Raw genomic sequence first — 23650 nt, forward strand, 5'->3', positions numbered from 1 at the left:
CCTGGTTCTATACTTAGCAAATGTCCTACAAACTAACTTGTGAAAGGGTACACCGAACTGTTAAAAATAAAACCTTAGCAAATGTAAAGATCTAATTCTTTTTAAATCAGTGATTCACTAATTGGGTAACATCTCATTTAACAACTGTTCTCTTTTTCTCTTTCTTCCTTTTTTTTCTTTTATTCCCTGTAATGCTCAGGGTTAAGTCCAATGCCTTGCACATGCTAGGTAAGTACTGTACCCCTGAACCAAACTCCAGACATTGTGACAAAGACATAGAAAAGGCATTCTAAGGAGCTGGACCGTGGAGCTGTGTTCTGTAGGCAGAAAAGCAAAAGCAGAAAAACAAATGATGTTCACTTCTGAGTCATTTTCGTTCTAGGAATGACAGGGGACATCATTCCAAGCTGGCTTAAATACAGTGGGTTCCAATGAGTTCCTGTTGTACAGCCCTTGTGTGAGCTTTTTATTTTATAAACACACACACACACACACACCACACGCCGACACACACACACACACACACACAAGCCTATTTCAAAGTCTCAGTTTCATTACCTACACTTAGTACAGATGACTGTTCCAGTTTGATCTAGCTGATTGGTTAGGCATGGTGCAAAAACAAAGGCCTCCAACATCATAAAATAGTGGCAAGCTATTGCAAGAAAAATCTTAAAAACCCTGGTCTAGACTATTTCTTGTAATTTTCAAATCCCATAACCCTAGGAACACTGCAGACCTCATGCAGGGTCTTAAGGGGAATTACTTCAGTTATAATTTACAGGCCTTGCCTAGACCAATTAAGTAATTATGTTGATGCTTTAAATGCATTGAAAGGTAAAGGAGTTAGGCTAAAGGAAAGCTGTTCTGGTTTCCAAACTGTCTGGGACAATTCTTTGTTTTTACAGTAAATCACTGTAGAGTGAGAAAAGAAAAAAAAAAAAAAAAAAAAAGCACACCATTGATCAGTCCTTGATGCTAACTGATTTCTAATTGTAGGTCAGGCATCCATTTAAAAAGCGCCTCAGGGTTTCTCTTTAAGATGACTAATAGGGAGCATCAAGGATAAAATTAAGGATTAAAATGCTTTGGGAAATATGTGGGCTCCTCCAGAATAGTTTGTGTCATTGTTGCTGGGGTGTTTTGTTTGTTGCTAGAATTCTGAACCTGCTTGCAGAGCAGTACATATCCCTATGAGTAAGAGGTTTCGGCTCTACATACATTTGATCTAAATGAATAGCCACAAGTGACTGAAAATATCTTATATGACAACCTGGTTCTTACTGAAACAAAACAATACATTTCTAATTTAAGTAAAGTCATTAAAGTTGTCCCCCTAGGCTGGCAAGATGGTTCAGCAAGTAAAGGGGCTTGCTGCCAAGCCTGATGACCCGAATTTGATCCTTGGAATCCACATAGTGTAGAGCTGGAGCGTCCTCCACATGTAACATCCAACATACACACGACAAACACATAAATTGTAAAAATTTTAAAGATGTTCAGAGAACTTAGACTTTCTGAAGATTTCTACTGAAGGAGGGAATGAAACCTGTGGGGTTCACTAAGGAAAACAGGAACTTAATCATTAGGCCCACATTGGTCACTATGCCCTCATGCCTGGGATGCACCATTTAAAACAAAACCCTCTACTGCTCTTACACACATGTAATCTTCATACATGCTTTCTACTTAAAATATTATCAATATGTCTCCTGGCCAAAGGCACAGCTTCTCTAAAGGGAAGGTAGGCCTATGTTCACATAGTTAACAACTCTGTTTTCTATTAAAAAGGAAAAAAGGAAAAAAAAAAAAAAAGCCTGCCTTTTCTAAAACACACTGACTTTTGGCAAGGCAGTCTGTGTTGGACCCCTTCTCCATCTCCAGATCCTCTTCCACACCTGATCTCTCACTGTTAGAACCTCAACGAACTCAGCCCTCCTCCCCACCCCCTCTCTTAGAATAATAATTCCATGCACTTTTATGTCTTCAATTTTACTTCTAGTAGTTAAGGGTTAGCTCCTTTCTGGGCTGTGTACTCCTTCCTTGACTTACCATGGGGCTACATTCCAATAAAAACATCATAAACAGAAACCTCACTTGTAACCCTAACTTACTGACCACATCTGGGACACTCACATTAGCTTACAGATGGGCAAATTTCATCTAATACAAACCCATTTCATAGTGTAATACTGGATCTCCCATGCCCTTTATTAAGTGCTGGACCACAAGGGAGAAACCATAGCTATATGTGTATAGGAGATATAGTGAAGCTTGCTATAGACATAAGGGGGATATAAAAACACAATAAGCAATAAATACTGGAAACACAGTACACTCTTAGAGCACTGGCTGTTTCCCTTGGTGATTGGGCAGCTGCCTGGGAGCCTTGGCTAGCTACCACTGCCCAGTGTCTTGAGAAAGAAGCTATCTGACTGAATATCACTACTCCAAGAAAAATTTACAGTTCAAAATGTGGAGCTTGGCTTTCATTGAATACCAACAGCGAGTCTGTGTATGCACCCACATGCTTCCTGCAAAACTCCACTTGGAGATCCCAGAGGTACTCTGATAACGAAACTCAACTCATTCCACATTCCATGCCCTTCAAACCCACTTTTTCCTATACTCCTCCTCAGCTGAGTGTGTGGAGTCCATATCAGTTGCTCATAGAGGCTAGAAGCCCATTTTGGAACCCTGCCTTACCCCCCCCGCCACCTGTCCTCACTGCCACTGCTTCAGTGAACCACTTGTACCCCCCCTTTACAGACAACGGAATCATTCCTAAATAGTTTTATCTTGGCTCACCCTACATTCATCCACATCCTGAAAAATCTAGTTTTCTTAATATAATGTCCCAAACGCCAAAAAACACAGGGCCTTTAAGACCTGCCTATTTGTATCTCTTTACTTCTGTACCCACAAACTAATTTGTAGGCTTTTCTGAAGTCCCCAAAGACTATACAATTGTACACACACTCAGGCTTTCACTAACCTCTTTTCTGATGAAATTAGATTTCATCAGGCAGTTTCCCATCTATTCTCATCTTTTAACTGGGAATCTAACTCTAACTAGTCCCTAGAAACATTGTATATATTCAAGTCATGACTAGACAGACTTGGCTCAGAGGCTTCCTGTCAAAACCATAGTATTTATTTCACTGTATTATCCTCAGATATTTTCAGGGTTGGCCCTTCCCCCCACTCCCCATTCCTGACTATGACCTTTCCTGGGAATGGATGAACCTAGTTTGCCCACATGAAGTAACTTCTGTGTAAGACATCAAAAGAGTTACTTTTGAATAAATGAGTGACAGCCTAGAAGAAAACAACCAGAGGCCGAATTGAACACTTTTGACTCCCACCTGCAACAAAATGTCTCTATAAATTACATCACCTGCAGTAATCCATCTCCCCAATAACAGCTTTCACTTCTGACTGAGCCTTTCGAAACATAGAGACGATAATCCTTCTAGCATAACCTATAAAGTGCAAAATCTGCAGCCTGCCCACAACCCAGTCTCATTTCCCTCCCCCCACACCTTACTCTGCTTCGGCCACAGGCTTTCCTTCCCTACGTCTAAGCAGCAAAGCTTATCCCAGTACCAAGGGCTTTGTGCTTCTGATTACAGAGGTCTTCCCTCAGACCTTTGTTAGGCTTGCTTTTTGTCATTCATGTCCGCAAATGTTATTCTCTGGACGATCTCTCCTACCTATCTAAAAGGGCCCATCACACCCTAGTCAGACCGGATTCCATCACTTCGTTTTCTTTTTCTTATCATCTTGGGGTTTCATCTTTTCTCGTTAAGATAAAAAGAGAATGCTCACAAAATCTCCCCAGCAACTGGAGCAGTGTCGAGCCAGTAAACACTTACTAAACGAATACATGCACTTAAACATCTATCAATGTGTCCACTTTGACTCTCCCCCACCCCCACCCCCACACCCCCTCGTTTCATTCACAGGAAACCGCGAGGATCGCTAACCTCGCAGGAAAGCCCTTGAGCCCTCATCGCGATCCCCAAAGAGCGTGCTCTCTCGCAGGCTGGGCGAGGCGCCCCGCAGCCTGGAAGCTCGCCGGGTCTCAGAGACCGACAGATGCGCCCAGGACCCGCCGCTCGATTCCAAGAAGCGCAGCGGAGCGGCGGCGAGTCAGGGCCCTCGGCGCCCGCCTCGGCGCTGTCGCCTCACACGTCGCTCAATCCGCGCTCACACGCCGCTCCCGCCGCCCCGCTCAATCTGGGCTCGGGTTACCTGGCCTCCAGCCGGCGGGGCCGCACCACCATCACCCCGACACTCGCGTCCACAGCCGCCCGCTCCGGGCCACTGTACTCCGTGGAAGGCCTCGCCGGCCCCTCCCTCCGGGCGTGCGTAGAAGCCCCATTCGTAGTATAGTGTCTCTTAGCAACCGCTTCGAGTCTCCAGGCCGGGGGTGGAGCCTCCGGAAACCACCGCCGGGAAGCGGAGGGGCGAAGAGAGAGCGACAAATCACAGACGAGTTCCAGCCCCTACGGGCCCGCCTCCTCTAACTGTCGCGAATCCGCAGGCAGCTTTACGGCATCCAGGGGGTGGGGGCTTCTGGGTGAGGAGAAGGAAGCAACCAACCAACCAAGTCGCCCCCACCCCCTACCCCCACCCCCACCCACCGCGGATCTGGTTTACGGCTTGGAGCGCAGGCTCCAGTGCGGCAGCTGATTGGTTGCCGAGGGCTTGGTCCCATCCCAGTGACCCCAAAGTGCTGGAAGGAGGGGGCGGGGGTGGCCCAGTGCAAAGTGCATCCCGAAAGCCCCCTTGTCGGGACACCCCGCTGCTGACACTTCGGACCCGGTACGATTTGGGGTCTCCCTGTCTCCAGACCTCTTGAGTCCCTCGGTAGCTGGAAGCCTCCGGCCCGGCGCGCGGCAGACCCTGGTCTGAGCCCCTGGACCGGGACTGCCCCCCCCACCCCAACCCGAGCCGGCACTTCCTCCCTGAACCCCTTCCCGGAGGCTGCTCCGAGACCAAGACCTCCACCTCCAGCTTGATCGGCTGTCTGGATGCTCTCTGGGCTGGGGCCGTGAAGCACCGAGGAGGATCAGGAACACTGTGTCCGGCCCTGCCCGGGGTGTTTCTTCAATGGAGAAGTTGGTGAATGTGGTGGAGGCTGAAAGGAGGGAGACGAGCTGCAGCTGAGGAGACAGGTAAAGTCAGTTACCTGCACCCCGAGGGGAAGGGGCTGGCTGGGTGTGGGAGGAAGGAGAAGCCCTGCTTTCGCCTGCCTGCCCTTGCCACTCTCCAGCCTTTCTTAGCTCCCCGTCCTGAGCCCGCTCCGCGTCCCTGGATCACTGCACCACTCATGGATTTCTGTTTCCCAGGTTTGAGCTGGCTGGAGGACACCCGAGAGCAGAAGGGGTCTGCCCACCCACCAGAGAAGCAAGACAGAGAGTGCTTTGGACGAGCATCCTCTCTAAAGGTAAAGACCAGACCTCCCCTCCCCCATTGTTTATTCCTGGCCCCTACCTCATTAAGCAATGCATTATTTTCAGGGTGGTTGCCTGGGAATTCAAGCTTTCCTAGACCCTAGTTTCCTAGCAAAAGGAGACACACTGCCCATGCCCAATCCTTAACATCTCAATAACTTCTCTACACCAGAAACATCTTCTGGTTCCTGTTCAGAATGTTTCCGTGTTTTGCATTATCTTTTGGTACACAGTGTCATTTACTCTGCTCTGAGGCTTTGAGACCTTTTTGTAGCTCCCCCGCCTTCCCTACTCTCATAGGAATTCCTCAATTCCATGTTAATTGCTTGTTAATTCTGAATGATGCTGCTTTTAATTAAGCCACAATTTACTGTTTTCCCTATGTACGGTTTTCTCTCTACCTCCTTCAGGAAAGCTTCAGAGTTACCTAACTGATAATGGCTTAGTAGCAAGAGGTGAACTGGAAGACTGAAACTGGTTTTGAAGAAAATAATTTGATTTGGTTTTCCTGAAAAAAGTGAACATGGGTAGCTTAAGAATGGGTACTATGTAAAAGCAATATTAGCCCCTGTATAGTTTAGTCTTTGGGTTTTTGTGTGTGACAAAATGGATGGACACTAGAGTTGTTACAAAGTGATACATAATATTTGTTACATCTCTGGTGTTCTAGGTGAACTCTACAAAAATTTACTTTGTATCTTCTTGACAATAGTAGCACAGTCAGGCGTTATAAAACAAAGTACTGTTTTGGTATGTTCAGCTATCTGGTGCTTGGTTTTGGCAGTGGTCATTCTTGTTTTCTCATTTTAAAACCCTTACAGAGAATTTGCTAGATTGAAATGGTAGCACTTAGTTCATGTGGTCAGATTTCTGCTGCCTATTTTGTTGCTTCCTCCAAAAATGGCCTAAAGGTAAGTTTAGAACATTAATGTAAAGAGAGACTATATACAAACCAACCATATAGAGAGGAAATTATACAAAGGACAACACAGAGACTGCCTAATGAATAACCCTATAACATTTGTTATCACAAATAAAAAAGCAGTTCATTTAATAACTCAAATCTTCAGAATTTTCAGTACAAAGAAATATTTAAGACTTGAAGCTCGATGCCAAAAGAAGAGTATGTTCTTGATGGAATTTAAAAGTAGTATGAATTAGCTCTGCATGATGGGACCTTCTCTGTAATTGCTATACTTTTTTTGTTTGTATGCTTTCCAAGACAGTGTTTCTCTGTGTAGGTCTGGCTGTTCTGGAATTCACTCTGTAGACCAGGTTGGCCTGGAACTCAGAGATCTGACTACCTTTACCTCCTGAGTGCTGAGATTAGAGTGCTAGGATTAAAGGTGTGCACCATCACTACCTGGCTGTGATTGTTATTCTTTCAAGCCTGAGGCAGGAGGATGGAGAATTTGAAGCCAGCTGGGCTGGCTACTGAGTAAGACCCAGTTTTACAGAACTGAGCCAGAGAGAGAGAGAGAGAGAGAGAGAGAGAGAGAGAGAGAGCGCAAACTAATGTTCACCAGTGACTGTACTATGGAGAAAATTTAGGGTAGCATTAACATATATATGTATATATGTATATATGCATTTGAGATATATATATGAAAGGTCTCTCAAGTTAAAGGATAATTAATATTTAAATACAGAACTGAGGGCTGGAGGTTCTGCAATTAAATATGGATCTCAGCAGTGTGATGCCTGTGAGTACTTTATATCTTTTTGAAAAATGGTAATAAAATATTTGAAGTATGTTTCAAGGATAAAATGCAGTATGGGTTTTATAGTCTAGCTTCCTCAGTGGGGGTGGGGAAGTACTTTTCTCTATAGAGTTAACCTTAGGATGTATTTGCTAGGGTTCTTAAGTGAGGGATATGTTGACCTGAGATTATAAATGAGGAGCACTAGTCACACTTGTAAAGGTGGACATTGCTCTGTCCTGGTTTTCAGTCAGGCCATTATTGCTGATTAAACAATAGTGCATGGATCTGCTCAGCCAGCAATGGTTTTCCTCAGATTAAGTGACACACACACACACACACACACACACACACACACACACACACACACACCGGGGGTTGGGGGACAGGACTGAGGAGTTGAAATAATTAGCATGGTTGAGAATGTTTGGTCTAGGTTATGTCAAACATTTAAAATTTATTTAATTTGGACATTTACTTAACATGGCCAGCTAGTTTATATTTCTGTATCTGGCAGCCAACTTGTATTAATTTTATTATGAGTGACATGGTGGGGGGAGTGCTAATCTGATTATTTGGTAACCAAATACAGATTTATATCATAAAAGGAGAATAATTGATGCTATTTAAGTGCTACATGTTTAGTATGTTATGACCACTTTTATCTTTTATACCTAAAATGATGTCATTCACAATTAATTCTATTAGATTACATGTGTACATTATATATAAAGTAAATATATAATGTCTTATTTTGTTCACATGTGTATGTGTGTGTAGTCTTTAGTGTGTTCACATTTAGTGTATGTAGTCTTTAGTTTGTTGATGTTACTGAACATTTAGCCTTAGTGAGCCTATTCTTAAAGTGGGTAAATAAAGTCAGCTACAGTCTGTATATCTGACATCTGACCTTCAATCTTCCCCCTCAGTGTACTGTTCTGGCAAACTTCTGAGGTGCTGGCCCGAGGCTGCTAAGTTTGACTTGGCATGCCTGCATTAATAGGGCACTATTGAAAAAGCATTCCTAATACCTGTGGTTTAAGCTTTGAATTGGGTCTGGATAAATGATTCTAAACTTTTCTCTGTCACTTCATCTGCACTGTATGAAAGTCATTGCACTTTCTCTTAGAATTGATGTGAGTCATAGGTAAGTTGTGCATGATAATAAATCTTGGTGTCACACAGAGGTCCAGTCTTGGAGGAAATGTGATATCCTTCTTTAGGGACATAAACAGTATGGTATGTTGAGTGATACTAAAATAACACCTGCTTTATTTGGGGTGTCAGGCTCTTGACTGTATAAGTGGAGCTCGACAGCCTGCCTGTTGGCCGTGTTGTGTATTTTGATTGGACAGAGTGTATTTCTGTATCTGGCTTTCCTCTGGGGTCTTGCAAGCCATTGTTGGATTTTTAGGTTGTGTCTTCACAGCCAATCTCTTCAAGGTTGCTGGTTTTCTTTCCATATCTTGGTCTACTCTGCAAAGAAATGCATTTGTTCTTTCTTGAGTCAGGAACATATTTCTCGTTGGTTTGAGACCAGGAAACTGAGTTTCCATTTGGGTCACTTTATGAAAAGGCAGCAGGCCTGCAGGCTTAACTCTTGGGAGGCTGAGGCAGGATGATCCCAGGTTCCCAACCAGCTTGCACTACATGAGAGGCCCAGTGTCTCAACTCAACAAAAGACCGTGGAAGATGATAATACGTAGAAGTCATTAGTATCTAGTCTTGTGTCAAGCAAATTGTAGAGATGTCAGATTTGTTGAAGACTGTGTATTCTTGGGCAAATTTCCAACATACCTGGATTTATGAGTATATTCTACTTCTGTTTGTTATCCCAGTATAAGATTTTCTTTTAACCATGTGAGGAGATTTTGATCTTAACTGAATGGATTTCACTTGTCCACCTGTAAAGAAATTAGGCAGTAAAAAAATTGTAGCCTTCAATGTGGTCAGTTTTATAAAAACTTGGAGACCTAGGTTGTTGTCTGTTGACTTCATTACAACTGATGATTTAGCAAAATGTAAATATAGTATTAACATTAAGTAGTCAGACTACTTAAAATGATACTCACTGGGAAATTGATTCGTGTGACACTTCCAAAGTCTTCCATATTTGTTTGTTATTTACTTTTTTCCCTGGCTGGAACCTAGAATGTGATTTCTAGAGGTGGGTCTGGTGTCGATGGTTGCTGGAGTCTACAGCCATCATTAATCTAAGAGAACCTTCCATTGAATGTGTATTATTTAGAAAATTGCTCCTTTGTCACGAGTCCTGTTTTATAGTTGCTTTCTTGAGTCATCAGAATTTTGAACTTGTTATTCCCTGTGGAAAACTAGGCTTTTCCATTCCCACCTGTGGCTTCTCTTGATGGCTGTTTTTATAAGCACCTTTGTTCTTAAGGTCCATGGTGTTTTTCCCCCTTTTATTTATGCATACCTGAGTGCCCATAAAGTAACACCAAGAGAAAATTAATTACTGGTCTGGTACCTTGGATTTTGAGGCTACTTTGATAATAAATCATTGCTCTTTATAATTCACATTGGTACATGTGTACATGGTACATGGTACACCACATATATGTTTTCTCCCCCTGTGATGCAGCACATGTATGTAAGGAATGACAAGAAAAAAAAAATCCTAAAATGTCTAGCATCTTTAAAACTGTCGTATTAAGGGGCCCCTTGGGAAATGTCTCAGCAGTTAAGAATTCTTCTCTTACAGAGGACATAGGTTCAGCTCTTAACATCCATAGAGTTACTCACAACTCTCTGCAACTCCAGTTCCAGGGGATCTGAAGCTTTCTTCTGGTCTCCTCAAGCACCAGGCATGTATATGGTGCCCCATACTTACACACACACACACACACACACACACACACACACACACACACACAAATCTTTTTAAAAGTCATTTTAAATGCACAGGGCTATCTATTTTAGGAGGTCTTGAGCTGTGCTGAGCACACACCAGGCACTTCTATTTGTCCCATTCATTAAAGGGAATTATTATTTTTGATGCAGGGAGAAATAATTTGATCACTTTATCTTTTAACACCCAGTGTTTTCCTGATACTATAAAGAAATATTATTTCATGCTTTCTTCATCACATACCTCCCATGGTTCCTCTCTGAAAATGGTGATGGGCAAGGACTCTTAAAGGCTTGAATCCACACTGGGGCATTTTCATGTCTCTAGGGAGATAGAATACTGAAGACACACTTAGAAGTAAGGTGTTTGATAACATTCATCCTTTTTGGTTTTCATTTTTAGAAATTAAGTTTACTCTTTTGGCAGTTTCATGCCCATGTATATTGCCTTCTGTTTACTCTCACCACCCACCTCTCCTAATCCCTATCATCTCCTCCCTCTCAGTTTCCTCCCCCCACCTTGATTTTAACCAGGATTGCCTGTGTGACTCCGGCCAGGTTTGTAACAATCCCCTGGAACCTGGTGGCTTAGTGCCGAATACACAACTGGTGTTGTTCATTCTTGATATGTAGATGCCATCAGAGTGAAAAGTGACCAGTGCTCTCTGCTTGTTGAGAGCCCTGATGCTGGCTCTTTTGTCTCTGCGGTGGTGATTTTACTGTGGCCTTGAGCACTTTCTTGCCCTTAGGCACTATAAGCTGCTAAGGCTTACCTTTTTAGACTTCCCTGCCTCAGTCTTTGTTTCTGCAAGGATTGTTCCGAGGTATTTATACTTTGCTTTGAAGGAGTTGTTCTGACCATGTCTACTTCATTTATTGGGAAATAATAGGCACAGTTTGCACTCATATTTTAGTTCCATGTGCACACAAACATTTTGCTGTCCTTAAAGACTTCAACCAAGGAAAAACGAGAACATGAGGAGAACAAAAAGGAAAACATGGATCATTCTAATTTGGGTTGATTGTCCCCTTGCACAGCCAGCAAGCCTCTACAACTGCCACTCTTCTCCTGCACTTGTCAGGTTGGCAGGTGGCCTGTCCCTCTCCAAGTCTGAAAGTTTAAGTGATAAAGGCACACCCCCCCCTCCACACACACATCAGAAGGGGTGGCAGGACTCCCAGTGGACTAATTCCTAGAGTGATCTCCTTGTGATGTTGTAGAGGGTCTCTGATGTCCTTAACCTGAATGGAATGTACAGAACGGGATTCACTGGGAATGGGGAATGAGTTCTTTTCTTTTCATTGTAGGGAAAGAGGTTTGTTTTTTAAGAATGCACGTGGAGAAGCCTAGCAACAAGTCTGGCTAGTTAATGTTTCAAGTAGCTTGTTGTGTGCATGTAAATGTTATTGACTGGATGACTGTAAGGCATATGAAGAGCCAGTGTTCAAAGGCCTAATTCTCCTTTTTACTTATCATAGTTTATATTTGGCCTGGGGCAGCTGCTGTATTGTATGCACACATTTTTTTTCTTTCCCCTTTTAGGCCTGTTTAAAAAGAGCAGGTGACTGATGGTGTCCTTAAAAAGTAATTCAAAGGGAATAGGCCTGAAGATTCGTTCTCAGTAGAAAAAAATAAGAATCTTAGCTTTTATCTAAATTCTAAATGTGTGATTTGTTGTTTTCCTTATTTACTCTTTTTCAAGAAGCTTGGGAATGTGGTGGGGGGAAGGGCACAGAATGCCAAAAATAAATCATATTTGTTACCATCTTAGAGATTGTTGTAAGCAGCAAAATAATTTTCTCCTAAATCTCCTCTGAGTTCTGTCAATTTATTGTAAACTCCTAAAACTTAAAATCATCAAAAAGTAGACCGCGCAGACAGCTGTGATTCTTTGTTAGTTTAGGAAAGCCCCTGTGATTGTTATTTGATTTGTTTTTAGGTGAAGAATACTCTTGCTCTGAGACCTGGATACACTGGGAACCCTTCCACATGATGCTGCTTGTACACAATGGTCATTAGGCAACCTGTCTACCAAGAGAAGAGTCACTCTTCTGTAAGGTAAGATGACTCAGAGCCATCAGTGTCCTATGATGTTTTGAGGAAAATACCATGCAACTTTTACTTTTCCCCTTGGAAACTGCTGATGAGTTGGTTGGGGGTGTAGCTCAGTACTAGAGTATATGCTTAGAGGACTAAGGCTCTGGGTTCAGTCTCTAGCAGGAATAAAATAGAGCTGAACAGAAATGAATGACTAAACCTGTGATTTAAAGAATAAACCAATGTATCCATAGTGCAGCAGGCATTGAAAGAAAAATCTAAGTTTATTTTGTTGGTTTAGTCTTATTCCTCCATAGTAGGCCTCTTTCAAGTACTGAGATAATCTCTTATTTGAAAACACTCTTTGGGTGCTGGGGAAGGGGCTTAGTGGATAACGTGCTTGCATGAAAGTGTGAAGACCAAAGTTTGGATCCCCACTTACTCGTGTAAAAGCTGAGCATGGGAATGGATACCTATAATCCCAGCACCCAGAGTGCAGAGACAAGGAGGATCCTGAGGTTAGCTGGCCAGCCAGTCTAGCAGAAGTGGTGAGGTCAAGGTTCAGTGATGGACCTATAATCCCAGCACCGGAGTGCAGAGACAAGGAGGATCCTGAGGGTTAGCTGGCCAGCCAGTCTAGCAGAAGTGGTGAAGTCAAGGTTCAGTGATGGACCCCTGGCTCCAAAAAGTGAGGTGGAGAACTATAGAGGAAAACACCCTAAGTATATACATATACACATATTCCACATACCTCACTCAGAGCTAATGCGGTGGCACACACTGCAATCTCAGCACTTAGGAGATGGAGATGGGAGCATCAGGGAGCTCAGGGTTACCCTAGGCTACATAGCAAGTTGGGAGGTCAACCTGAGCTAAATGAGACAGACTCAAAAACAATAGTAAATAAAGAAAAATTGCAAATGATCATGGTCTGCGTGGACAGTAAGAGCTTTCATTAATCTATTCTGATGTATTTCAATATTGTCTCTTTAACACTAAAACTAATATAAAACCTGTTCTGAAAGGTACTTTTTATGTTAAATTTCTAAGCCAAGAGACTGAATTTCAGGGAAGTAATTACGTGAAGAAACAAAAGAAAATGAGTTTATTAAGAGAACAAATTATCAGGAAATTTTCTGTGAGAGACAGCTGTTTGATACTTTGAAATTCCATCACCTAGTGATATCGCTGAGACTGTAATGATGTCATTTTTATGTGTAAAAGCTCTTAACCTGTGTTTCTTATTCACCAAGCTGGGCTTACTTTACCTGTATATAGTCTGTGATGAGAAATTTCACAAGAAAAATTATTAGTAGCAAAATTATCCTGAGATGTCCAACCTACAGATGAGACCAGAATGTTTTCAAAGGGCTTTGTCACTTTTTTTTTTTTCTTTCAAACAAATTTACTTATAGAAATGGAAGTTAGTAACCAGGAGATTTAGTCTAATTGCTTCTTTCAAACTAGCCCAGTTGGAATGTCTTCCCAGGAGCTTGTCAGTCTAGGTTTCTGTATATATTTCGTTGCTTGAAAGCACGCAGACAGACCTGTACCCCCCACATGAGAAGTAACCATTTCACCTATGTGCATGGATGAGCTCGTTGTCTGCTGGATTTGAGGACACATGTCTCCATGACCTGCAGAGGTTAGAGAATCCTCAGCACTGTTGTCCACTGAAGTCATTTCATCTTGTTATTAACCAACAGGTTATTCACCATGCTAAAACTTCTGGTACAGAAATTAAAAAAAAAAAAAAAAAAAAAAAGTTCTAAAGGAATGTGACAGCATGGGGGTGGGTTGGCCAGAGGTAGTGGGAGGAGGGGAGGGAGGGGAACTGGGGTTGGTGTGTAAAATGAATAAAAAATTAAAAAAAAAAAGTGACAGCAAAAGAAATGGCAAAACATCATAATCAAATTGCCTGAGATGGGAAAACCAAGAAAAGACAGACACAAAAGCACACACATACATACATACATATGTAAATATAATATATTTTACTCCAGCTTGCTTCACTCAGTCTGCTTCCTCCAAGCTTTGTTTCCTGCATTAAAGATCAGATACTGTTGGTCTACTTCAGACACTTGGCCTAGAGACAGCCTTTCCTTTTCCTTCATAGAATAATGGGCTGTTTTCTCTACTCCATATTGATTGGCTCTGACTTGTGATAGAATCCTAGTAGTTTGTGAGTTAAATCTTGATGGTGCATCATGTAAGTCAGGTGCAGTCTTGACTTCCCAAGACTGATACTACTCTGGTTCCTCTGGTACTGCCATCCTAGCTGCTTAATGCCACCTCTCATTTTACTTAAAATAGAGCCATGACGGCCACATGTAGGTTCAGGCTTTCAGAAGGATGCAGAAGAGATTTTTCTGTTAATTCAGGGTTTTATGTCTGGCTTACTCTTTTAATTAATATAACTTTAATGCAACTGTTGTAAGTTTTGGTCTTAGCAGATGCACGTTAGCCAGTAGTATGAACTGCCATTGCTTACTGTGCTGTGGATAGTTCTGTGGTAGTCAGCGGGCACAATGTGAAGAGCCACACATTCTAAACTTCATTTGTTCTACCTTCCCCGAAAGGCTGACTCCTTTGCCCTAATGACTGGATGGTGAAAAGCGGACTCTGCTAGGATGTTACACCATCACTGTCGGAGGAACCCTGAGCTCCAGGAAGAATTGCAGATTCAGGCTGCAGTAGCCGCCGGGGATGTTCACACAGTACGAAAGATGTTGGAGCAAGGCTACTCCCCAAATGGCCGAGATGCTAATGGCTGGACCTTGCTCCATTTCTCTGCTGCAAGAGGAAAGGAGAGATGTGTTCGGGTATTTCTAGAACATGGAGGTAAGTTACTAGATGCAAAGAGAAACTTGTGATGGTGTTGAGCTGAAAATTCACTCATGCATGTTTGGTATGTGTTTTTTAATGTCTCACTTGTATTAATGGTCATTGTCTCACTTTTTTCCTCTTCACAGGGATTTTTGTGAACAAAACACTAAGTTTTGTTGCAAACTGTATTACTGAGTGGGCTTTACTCTGGCAAGTATAATTTCTACAGGGAGTCAGGCTATCCCAGGCTATTTCCAAGAGCCCTTATTGGGGCTGGTAGCCACTTGGGTTTTAGAAGCAGACGTGGTGGCTTCTACCATGGGGGAGTTGCCCAGGTTTCCCCTTTTGGGGAAATTGCTCAAGCAGAGGAACCTAGTACAGGTCCTTTTAAACATCTCAGCCCACCCCTCTATCCTCATCCCTTAGACTATGGATTTACCTCCCTTTCTTCTTGGTTGGTTTCTCTTGTTCTTTTGGAGTTCTGGCCTTTTCCAAAAGAAGGCTGCTTATCTGAGACCTGATTCTGTAGACAGATGTGGTCAGTGACTGTGATTGCCAGTGTACACATCTGATTCAGAAAACTGGCCTTTTCTACAGGGTTTTGAAACTAACCCTCTCATCTGACTCTCTCCTTGAATTTCAACTTCATTCTTGCCCTGAAGATAGGAGGCAAGGTGTGTGTGTGTTTGTTTGTAGATATCATTTACATCTACATTGTCTCTGTAGGGTATAAAACAGCTTGTCTGGGCCATCCTGGACCCCAGATTGCTCATCAGGAGGGGTTTTTTTTCATTCTGAGAGTGTACTAGGGGATGTGTACTAGTTAGAAGACTGGACAGGCTTGTTGCCTGCTGATGCACAGAAAGCGTTAGAATTTCCACAGCTCTCTCGAAGGTCATGTGAGTTAGTGATTGTATGAATGCTAAGGCTACCAGCCTAGGCTGACTCCAGGAGAAAGCTAAATCCAAGCCCAGGAGTAATCATGTGTCCCAGCGGCCTGAAATGGAAAGTATATGCCCCAAGTCACTGGCTGTGGACAGAGTCCAGATGTTCCCTGGCCTGTGCCCACTCGTGGCTGCCTTCCATGCCATTCTCACCTTCTAACTTACAGACCTCAGTTCTGAAGTTAATGAAGGGAAGCTGAGTAGAAAGCCTGGGAAAAAGAGGATCCAGAACAAATCCTGCCCATACTTGGTAAAATTAAGACTAAGATCATAACTCACATTGGCTTATTTCACCTAGTCCTGTGCCTTCCAGCTCTGTCACCCTCGCTTAATAAGGATTAAGTTCAGGTAGTCAGTTAATGTATGGATATTATCTTCTTAAAACAAAGCACATGCTCAGACACACTACACACGGAACCAAGCCTGCCTGGCTGCCACTACTCAGAAGTGTCCCTGGTGTGGGTGACTCGGGGGTGCTTAGCCCTCTAGATACTCCCTAACACACTTGTAGAAATTATATTTCATGTGGGATTTAAACTGAATAGCATGCTGTCTTACTGTTCTGCCACAGTTATTTTTTACTCAACTTCATGGAACTTTTTTTCCCCTAACTCTCTGGAGTCTGCTGTTATAATGTGTGGATGTAAAATGACATGGAAAACATGTCATAGCTGTGGCTGTCCTCCAGGTGGACTTTTTGTATAAAGCGATGAGTCAGATGAGGGCAGAAAGAAAAAGCCAATGATGAGTTGGATCTAACTTGTGGACTATAGCTCCTAAACATCTCTCCCTCCTCCACCCCACAGGCGATAATTTACAGGGCTGAGGGTGGCTATGTGGTGGTGTGTTTATCTAGAATACTCAAAGCTTAGAGTTCAATTCCTAACACTGCAATACAAGTGTATGTATGTGTGTGTGCGTGTGTGCGTGCGTGCGTGTGTGTGTGTGTGTGTGTGTATGTGTGTTTGAGTATGAGCATGTGTGTGATAGACTATGCAGTTCATGAACCCAAACTGCACAGTGTATTGCAACTTAGTGCATTTGTAGTGTTCTGTGTCCTGCACCATAATTAATTTCTGAAGTAACTGTTACCAGAAAGGAACCTCAGTGATTCTGTAATACACATGTTCAGACTTGCCCTGCTCTCTTCAGTATAGTATCCATTCATGTAAATGTATTACCATTTGGTTATTCTTTCAACTTTGTTCCTTTTAGTTTTCTTAGAAAGCATGAAATTCTCTCAGCAGACTGTTGAGAACATAGTGCATAATACTCCTGCTTAAAACTCAGATTAATGTTCTCTGGGCTGTGCAGGGAGATGGCTACTAACTTTTCTTTACTACCTGACCCCCCATCCAGAAGCCATGCTTTCACTGGCTTCTGCTGCAGCTGCAGAAATAGCCTGTGCTTGGAGCCTAGTGGTTTCCAGCCTCTTCCTTCTAGCCCACTCCTCTTTATAATGTTCTATTCAGTATATTGACTTTTGTCATCACGATGGTTCCGTCGGTACCCAGTTCAGCCTCAGATTCCACTGTTTGGGTACAATTGATTTTATATGTAACTCCAGTTATGGGACATTATTGTTTGAATTATTCTGCCAGGGCCAGTATTGCGGAAGTGTCCCTGCTTATTCTTTTCTTACCTTTGTCAGAGTTTTTTCTCATGATTCCTAGAAGTTTGCCAAATCAAACAGTATTTTATAGATGCTGACATATCCTGCAGTTTCCTGTGCCCTCCCTGACTGGGTGGGACAGTGCCCAGTCTCTACCTTCGTCCAGCAGCGTATTCCTCATGTGACGTGTTTGCCTCCTCCCTAACAAGACTAAGCTTGTTCTTCTCTTCCTCACTTTTGGTTTGTTTAGGTGCCCTTTATAGTTAGTTCCGGGTAGAAATCTTTCTCCTAGCTTGTAGCGATTCTATGTTCCTATTGCTCTCACTATAAACTGAGCACATTCTATTTTGCTTTTGCTTGGCTTGTGTCTCTTGGGTCTTTGCAACAGGAAAAATAAAAGACCCAGAGACTGATACTGGGGTTTGAACTTCAAGCTGAAGAAAAGCAAAGCAGCCAGCCACTAGCATCTTACCCCTACCTCAGTCTGAATGGGCTGGTCCTGTCTCTACCAGCTCTCACCAAGCCTGAGACTGTAACCTCTCCTCAGCATGGCTGGAGAATGAACTTTTCTATCTTCAGTATGGCTGGAGAATGAATGCTTTCTACTAAATATTGAAGACCCTGCTTCTATATTTTATATCCCTCTAGTGCTGGGATTAAAGATGTGTGATCTGTTTCTCTTTTAGACTGATTCAGTCTTGTGTATCCCTGCGTGGCCCTTGAACTCAAAGAGGTCTATCTACCTCTTAATCCTGGGTCCTATGATTAAAGGTGTGCACTACCACCTTCTAGCTTCTGGTTCCTGGGATTAAAGCTGTGTGCCTAGCTTCTATGGCTTGTGGCTGATTTTGCTTTCTGAATCTTCAGGTGAGCTTTAATAAATCCTAAGTAATATATCACCACAGGTCTTGGTTAGTAAATAGTTTATACTGCAAGGTCATTATTCGCCTGCTTTTTTTTCTCCTGATTTTGTGATACTTGGATCACCAGTCTGCCCAGAATTGGCATTCGTGCATGAGAAGAGATGTGTTGGTACAGTATCACCGCTCTTTCCACAAAGGTTGCCTAAACTTCCCCTTTTTCCTCATGACTGCACTGTTGGGTCACATACGCAGGTTTAACATTTGTGTGTCTACTTCTGAGTTCTCATTTAGTGCTCCAGGACCAGTGTAATGCTGTTTGTATTGTTCTATGAGAACATTACTCTAGTCAAAAGAGATTTGACCCCCTCACCGCAAATGTTGAAACAAGAAGGAAACTCATCCATATCCCTCCACCCCCCTCCCCGTGGTCATGGTCATGTAACACATGAGGCCGACACACATGCACATTCTCTATGTAATGCGCTGATGTAAATGGCCCTGTCTAGGAGTGCCATGCTGAAAGGCTACAGGCTGTGCTAGGCACTGTTGTCCTCATCTGTGATGTGACCAGTTGCTGATTAGCTGTCTCTTTTCATCACTTCTTCCTGTGGAGCCACATTCCACCCTTAGCAGGGAAAGCCCCTCTCTCATGAGGACTGTGGATGCATCTCTTTCACCCCTACATTATAGTCTACTGTCCCCACCCAGTCTTCAAATCATGTGACATTTCTAAGTGGAAATAGAAATTAAACCTAGTAGGGTCTTCTTGTTTCCCTGCACACAATCTTCTCCTTCGGTTACGTGCTTCACCCAGCCACAGATCCTCGAACCCCCTGCAGTTGCAGCTCTGTCAGTGCCCCTCCACCTTCTTGGGGGTTTCTGAGCTCAGAGGTTGGTCACAGAGGTCATTGCAAAGTCCCCCCACCCCCATCATGTCTCCTTCCCTTTGCATGCACCTGCTTCCCCTGTAAGTCTTCCCATCATTTACCCAGGGCCACTGTGTCCTTCCAATAGACTAAGTCAGGTGAGAAGTTCATTTTTGCCCCATTAGATGCTGCTGCTGGCCTGGATGGTGCTCTCTCTCTCTCCCCTCCTGGGATACTGTTCCCCGGACCAGTCATAAGTATACTCAAGGGTAGCTTTCTGTTTAGTGTCTGTAGCTCTGGTTCACCTGAAGGTGTGAGAAAGAACAGACACCAGTAATCTAAATATCTAAACTGATTGTTTCCTGGCCTTGTGAGGTAAAACTAGTCTTTAAAATAATAATAATAATAATAATAATAATAATAATAATAATAATAATAATAGTAATAAAATTATTATAATAGTCTAAAAAACCAGTCCATCTTTGGGCCAGGATCAGAAGCTGCCTAAATTCATGACAACCACTCTTCCAAAATCATCAAATAAGGGACTGAAGGAAAGGACTCGGAGGCAGGGTAGTTCACTTTGCTCTCCTCACTCCTGTCCTCTTGGGGTTTGTTCTCTGCTTACTCTGTATGTGTGGCAGAACTCTGACATGTATGAGGTGGCCATCTGGTTACTGACAAAGCATTCGCTCACATTCAGAAAGTGCTGCCGAGCACCTAGTGTGTGCCAGGCCCTGCTTTGGGTACCGCTGTGGGTGGTAAACAGCTCTGATGTCTCACAGCCCAGCAGGTAGATGGGTTGGTAGCAATGTTCCCTGGTAACCGAGTGTGTACAGTGTTCTTAAGAGGGTGATGCTTCTAGTTCCCCCTTTGGAAAATGAGCCACAGAGGCAAAAGTAATTCAGATACCCCAGGTCTTCCACCCTGATGACAGCGGAGCTGGCTGCAAACCATTGTCTGAACTATGGTTCTGTACTACCTACAAAAAAGCAAGGCATTCCAAGAGAGCAAAGTGCCATGTGTAACAGGGCCCCTATCTCTGTGAGGGGTATGAGAGACCATAATCTCTCCAGAATGCAGGGCTTGTGTGGGGTTCTTGAAAGTTATGAAGCAGGAAGGGCTGGAAACTTGCTGGAGTGGAGCATGCTACTTGTGTGGGACACCCACAGTGGGGTTTGAAGGAGAGGAACATGTGTGATTTTAAGGGCTATAATAGTTGAGTATGATTGCAATATGCCCAACAGTTTAGGGGTATTGGGGAGCCATCAGAGGCTTGCTGGGCCAGTTTAGGGGTATTGGGGAGCCATCAGAGGCTTACTGGGCCATAGGAATTTCTCTGGTTACAGTCCCTCAGCCCATCAGTAGGACAAGAAGACCAGGTGAGTTATGCAGTGAGAAAATCAACAGTAACTCGAAGTTTTAGGTCAAGAATAAGGGACAACTGTTGCCACTTACTAAAATGGCAAAGCTGCATCAGCAAACAGGGAAAAGGGGCAGCCAGATGGAATATGAGAAGGAAGACATAGAAATTATTTCTTTTTAATTATAAATGCTCCACCAATAGCTCAGACTTATTACTAACTCACTCCTACATTTTTAATAAACCCGTATTCCTTATTTATGCTCTACCATGTGGCAGTACCTTTATTAGCATGACACGTTCATCTCCCATTCCCTCTGCATCTGCCTGGCGTCCGCTGACTCCGCCCTCCTCCTTCTCATCATCTTTAGTAGGTGGGCAAAAATGTAGAACTCTAAGCCACTTATACAACTAGAAATTGTCATCTAAATATTCATACATGAAAGGATACAATAAAAAAAAATACAGTTCTACCTATCAAGTCCGCATAGTCACATAGTACTACTAACCAATGAGGGAAGAAGCCTTCTGAAACCGCTGTGAATCCAAGTTGCTTAAAACAACAAAACTGTGATTGAGTTGTAGAACACAAAAATGGGGGTGGGACACAAGGACCCCAGTCTCTAGTTTAAGCCTGTGCCCTCTGTGGTATGAGAGGCTGTTGCATTACAGTCAAACTAGACAGATTCAATCCTCATTTAGAACTGGCCACATTATAAGTGCTAGTAGCCACATGTGCTGAGCGCCATTACATACTGAGTTGCCTTACATACCGATTTGAAATAATGAAAATTTCAGATTTTCAAATGTCTAAAACTTGAAATTTTTAACACAAATGTTTGTATATTAGCATACCTCTGTACACATTCTGGTAGTTGGGCCAGAGATAACCCAGCAGTAAAGGCACTTGCCATGCAAGCCTGTCACGCAGGTCCAGCCCTCAGAACCCATATAAATGTGTATGGAGAGAAGTGGCTCCAGAGTTGTCCTCTGACCCCCCCCCCCACATGCCATGTGGCAGAGTGTGTACATAGCAACACTAATAACAAATAAAAAATACTGTAATCTTTCTGAGAATGTTAGTGAGCTCTTGGATTAAGAGTTTCCTACAAAGGCCAGGTCCCCTCAGGAAAGCAAGCAGCATTTTCTTGATAGACACATGGAAATAAGTGAGAGAGACGGTTGCATTAGATACACAGGGTGCAGTGGGAAGAGCTGTTTGCAGCTCTGCAGAAATGAAAGGGTTTGCAAGACAGCTCCAGGTATTGTAAAAATAAGCATATGATGTGGAGTTTGTGGAAACATTTTTGCAAAGCAACTTGGTAGTGTGTATTATGGCCTTAAAAGTGGTAGATGCATTTGCCCAGTAAACTTACTAGTTTAAACTTGATTGTATAATAACTAAGATTTATTAATTCTCCAAGGGGTAGAATCTTAAAAACAAGAAATATTTTCACATAAAAATGCCACACTTCTCTCCTCCTCTATCTTTCTTTTTTCTCATTTCAAAACAAGATGTTTGGAACTACTATTTGAAGAGAGAGAGAAGAGAGAGAGAGAGAGAGAGAGAGAGAGAGAGAGAGAGAGTGTGTGTGTGTGTTAACACAGCACAGAGGAAGGAGGTTATATTAAAGTCATTTTTAAACTCTTAGAATTAAATCCAGAGTGAAAGTAGGAATGAAATAAAAGAAAGACAGTACCAAGCAGGACGGTAGTGATGCATGCCTTTAATCCCAGCACTTGGGAGGCAGAGACAGGCGGATCTCTGTGAGTTTGAGACCAGCCTGGTCTATAGAGTGAGTGCCAGCACAGCCAGTGCTGTCACACAGAGAAACCCTGTCTTGAAAACATACACACACCACACACGCACACACACACACACACAAAGAAACAATCTTTCCACCTAGCCTCCTCTAGGGTCTAGCTTGATAAGCCTTCCTGAACCTTCCCATCCATGCTACATCTTCAACCTATCAGATCTAGTGTGGTTCCTATATCCAGTGTCCCAGCCTTCTCTGGCCACCCTTGTCTGTGCCATAACCAATCTCTATTCTTCTGCCAGTACCTTATCTACATAGCCTACAACCCAGGCCCACACCACATCCAGCCTATCTACCTGGCCAGATCTAGCCCTGCACTCCATCCTGAACACCAGTCCCTCTGTCTACCTGACCACTTTTCACTCAGACCATTTCCAGCCTCTAGAACCAACCCACCTGTACATCCACTCATCTTCCCCAACCTTCTGTGTCCATCAATCTTACAAGTTCATATGCCCAGGTCTCATTACAAAACGCCAACAATGAGAGTCAGGTCAGTGTCTTCTCAGCCTACTAGTCATATCAAAATATTTGCCAATGAGAAGAATTACCTGGATGGACACCAGGACATAGAACTCAAGGAACAATCATAAGCTTCATCAAAGAACTTAAATATTTTAAAAGCCACAAAGAGCACACTGAAGTCAAAGAGAAATAATGAAATGGAAATGATGAGTACAACCCAGGACTGAGATCGGAATTCACTAAGGAGATAGAAACATTGGGGAGAGCTCAAGCTGATGGAAATGATGAGTACAACCCAGGACTTGAGAACGGAATTCAGTAAGGTGATAGAAACATTGGAGAGAGCTCAAGCTGAAAGCATGATAGAGTTGAGTGAACTAAATAACTCATCTACAAAACAAAGGAAAGCCAGCAAGTGGAATGAACCAAGCAGAAGATACAATGTCAGGACTGAAAGATAAAGTAGAGGTCCTAGACCAATTATGCAAGGAATATGACAAATCAAAACAAGCAAAAATGCCAGGATGGGAACAAACAGTAAATGTGGAACACCATGGAAAAACAAAAACAAACAAACAAAAAAAAGTAAGCCTCTGAATTATAGGCATAGAGAACCTTCAAAATCTCACAAAAGAAAAAGGTCTCCAAACTAAAGAAAACACACTCATACAGAATACACAGAAGACCAAGTAAATAAGACCAGAAAAGAAAATACCACAGCGTATCATAGTTAAAACACTAAGTGTACATAGCAAAGAAAGTCTCTTGATATCTTCAAGAGAAAATTCAAGTCACACATAAAGGTAAATGCATCAAAATAACAGCT

The 23650-nt window shown here is 42.9% G+C and overlaps 1 protein-coding gene across 1 annotated transcript in view; it reads left to right on the forward strand.

Annotated features, from left to right (window-relative positions):
- Window positions 1–4653: 4653 nt before the first annotated feature.
- The window catches only part of LOC127215514 (ankyrin repeat and SOCS box protein 7-like), a 43510-nt gene continuing 24513 nt past the window's right edge, over window positions 4654–23650 (forward strand). The window contains 4 exon segments of the mRNA XM_051175929.1: window positions 4654–5180; window positions 5355–5452; window positions 11968–12086; window positions 14645–14906. Of these exon segments, the coding sequence (XP_051031886.1) occupies window positions 14696–14906 (211 nt within the window). The 5' untranslated portion in view covers window positions 4654–5180; window positions 5355–5452; window positions 11968–12086; window positions 14645–14695.

Source organism: Phodopus roborovskii, unplaced genomic scaffold, assembly GCF_943737965.1.
Source record: "Phodopus roborovskii unplaced genomic scaffold, PHOROB, whole genome shotgun sequence".
NCBI lineage: Eukaryota > Metazoa > Chordata > Mammalia > Rodentia > Cricetidae > Phodopus > Phodopus roborovskii.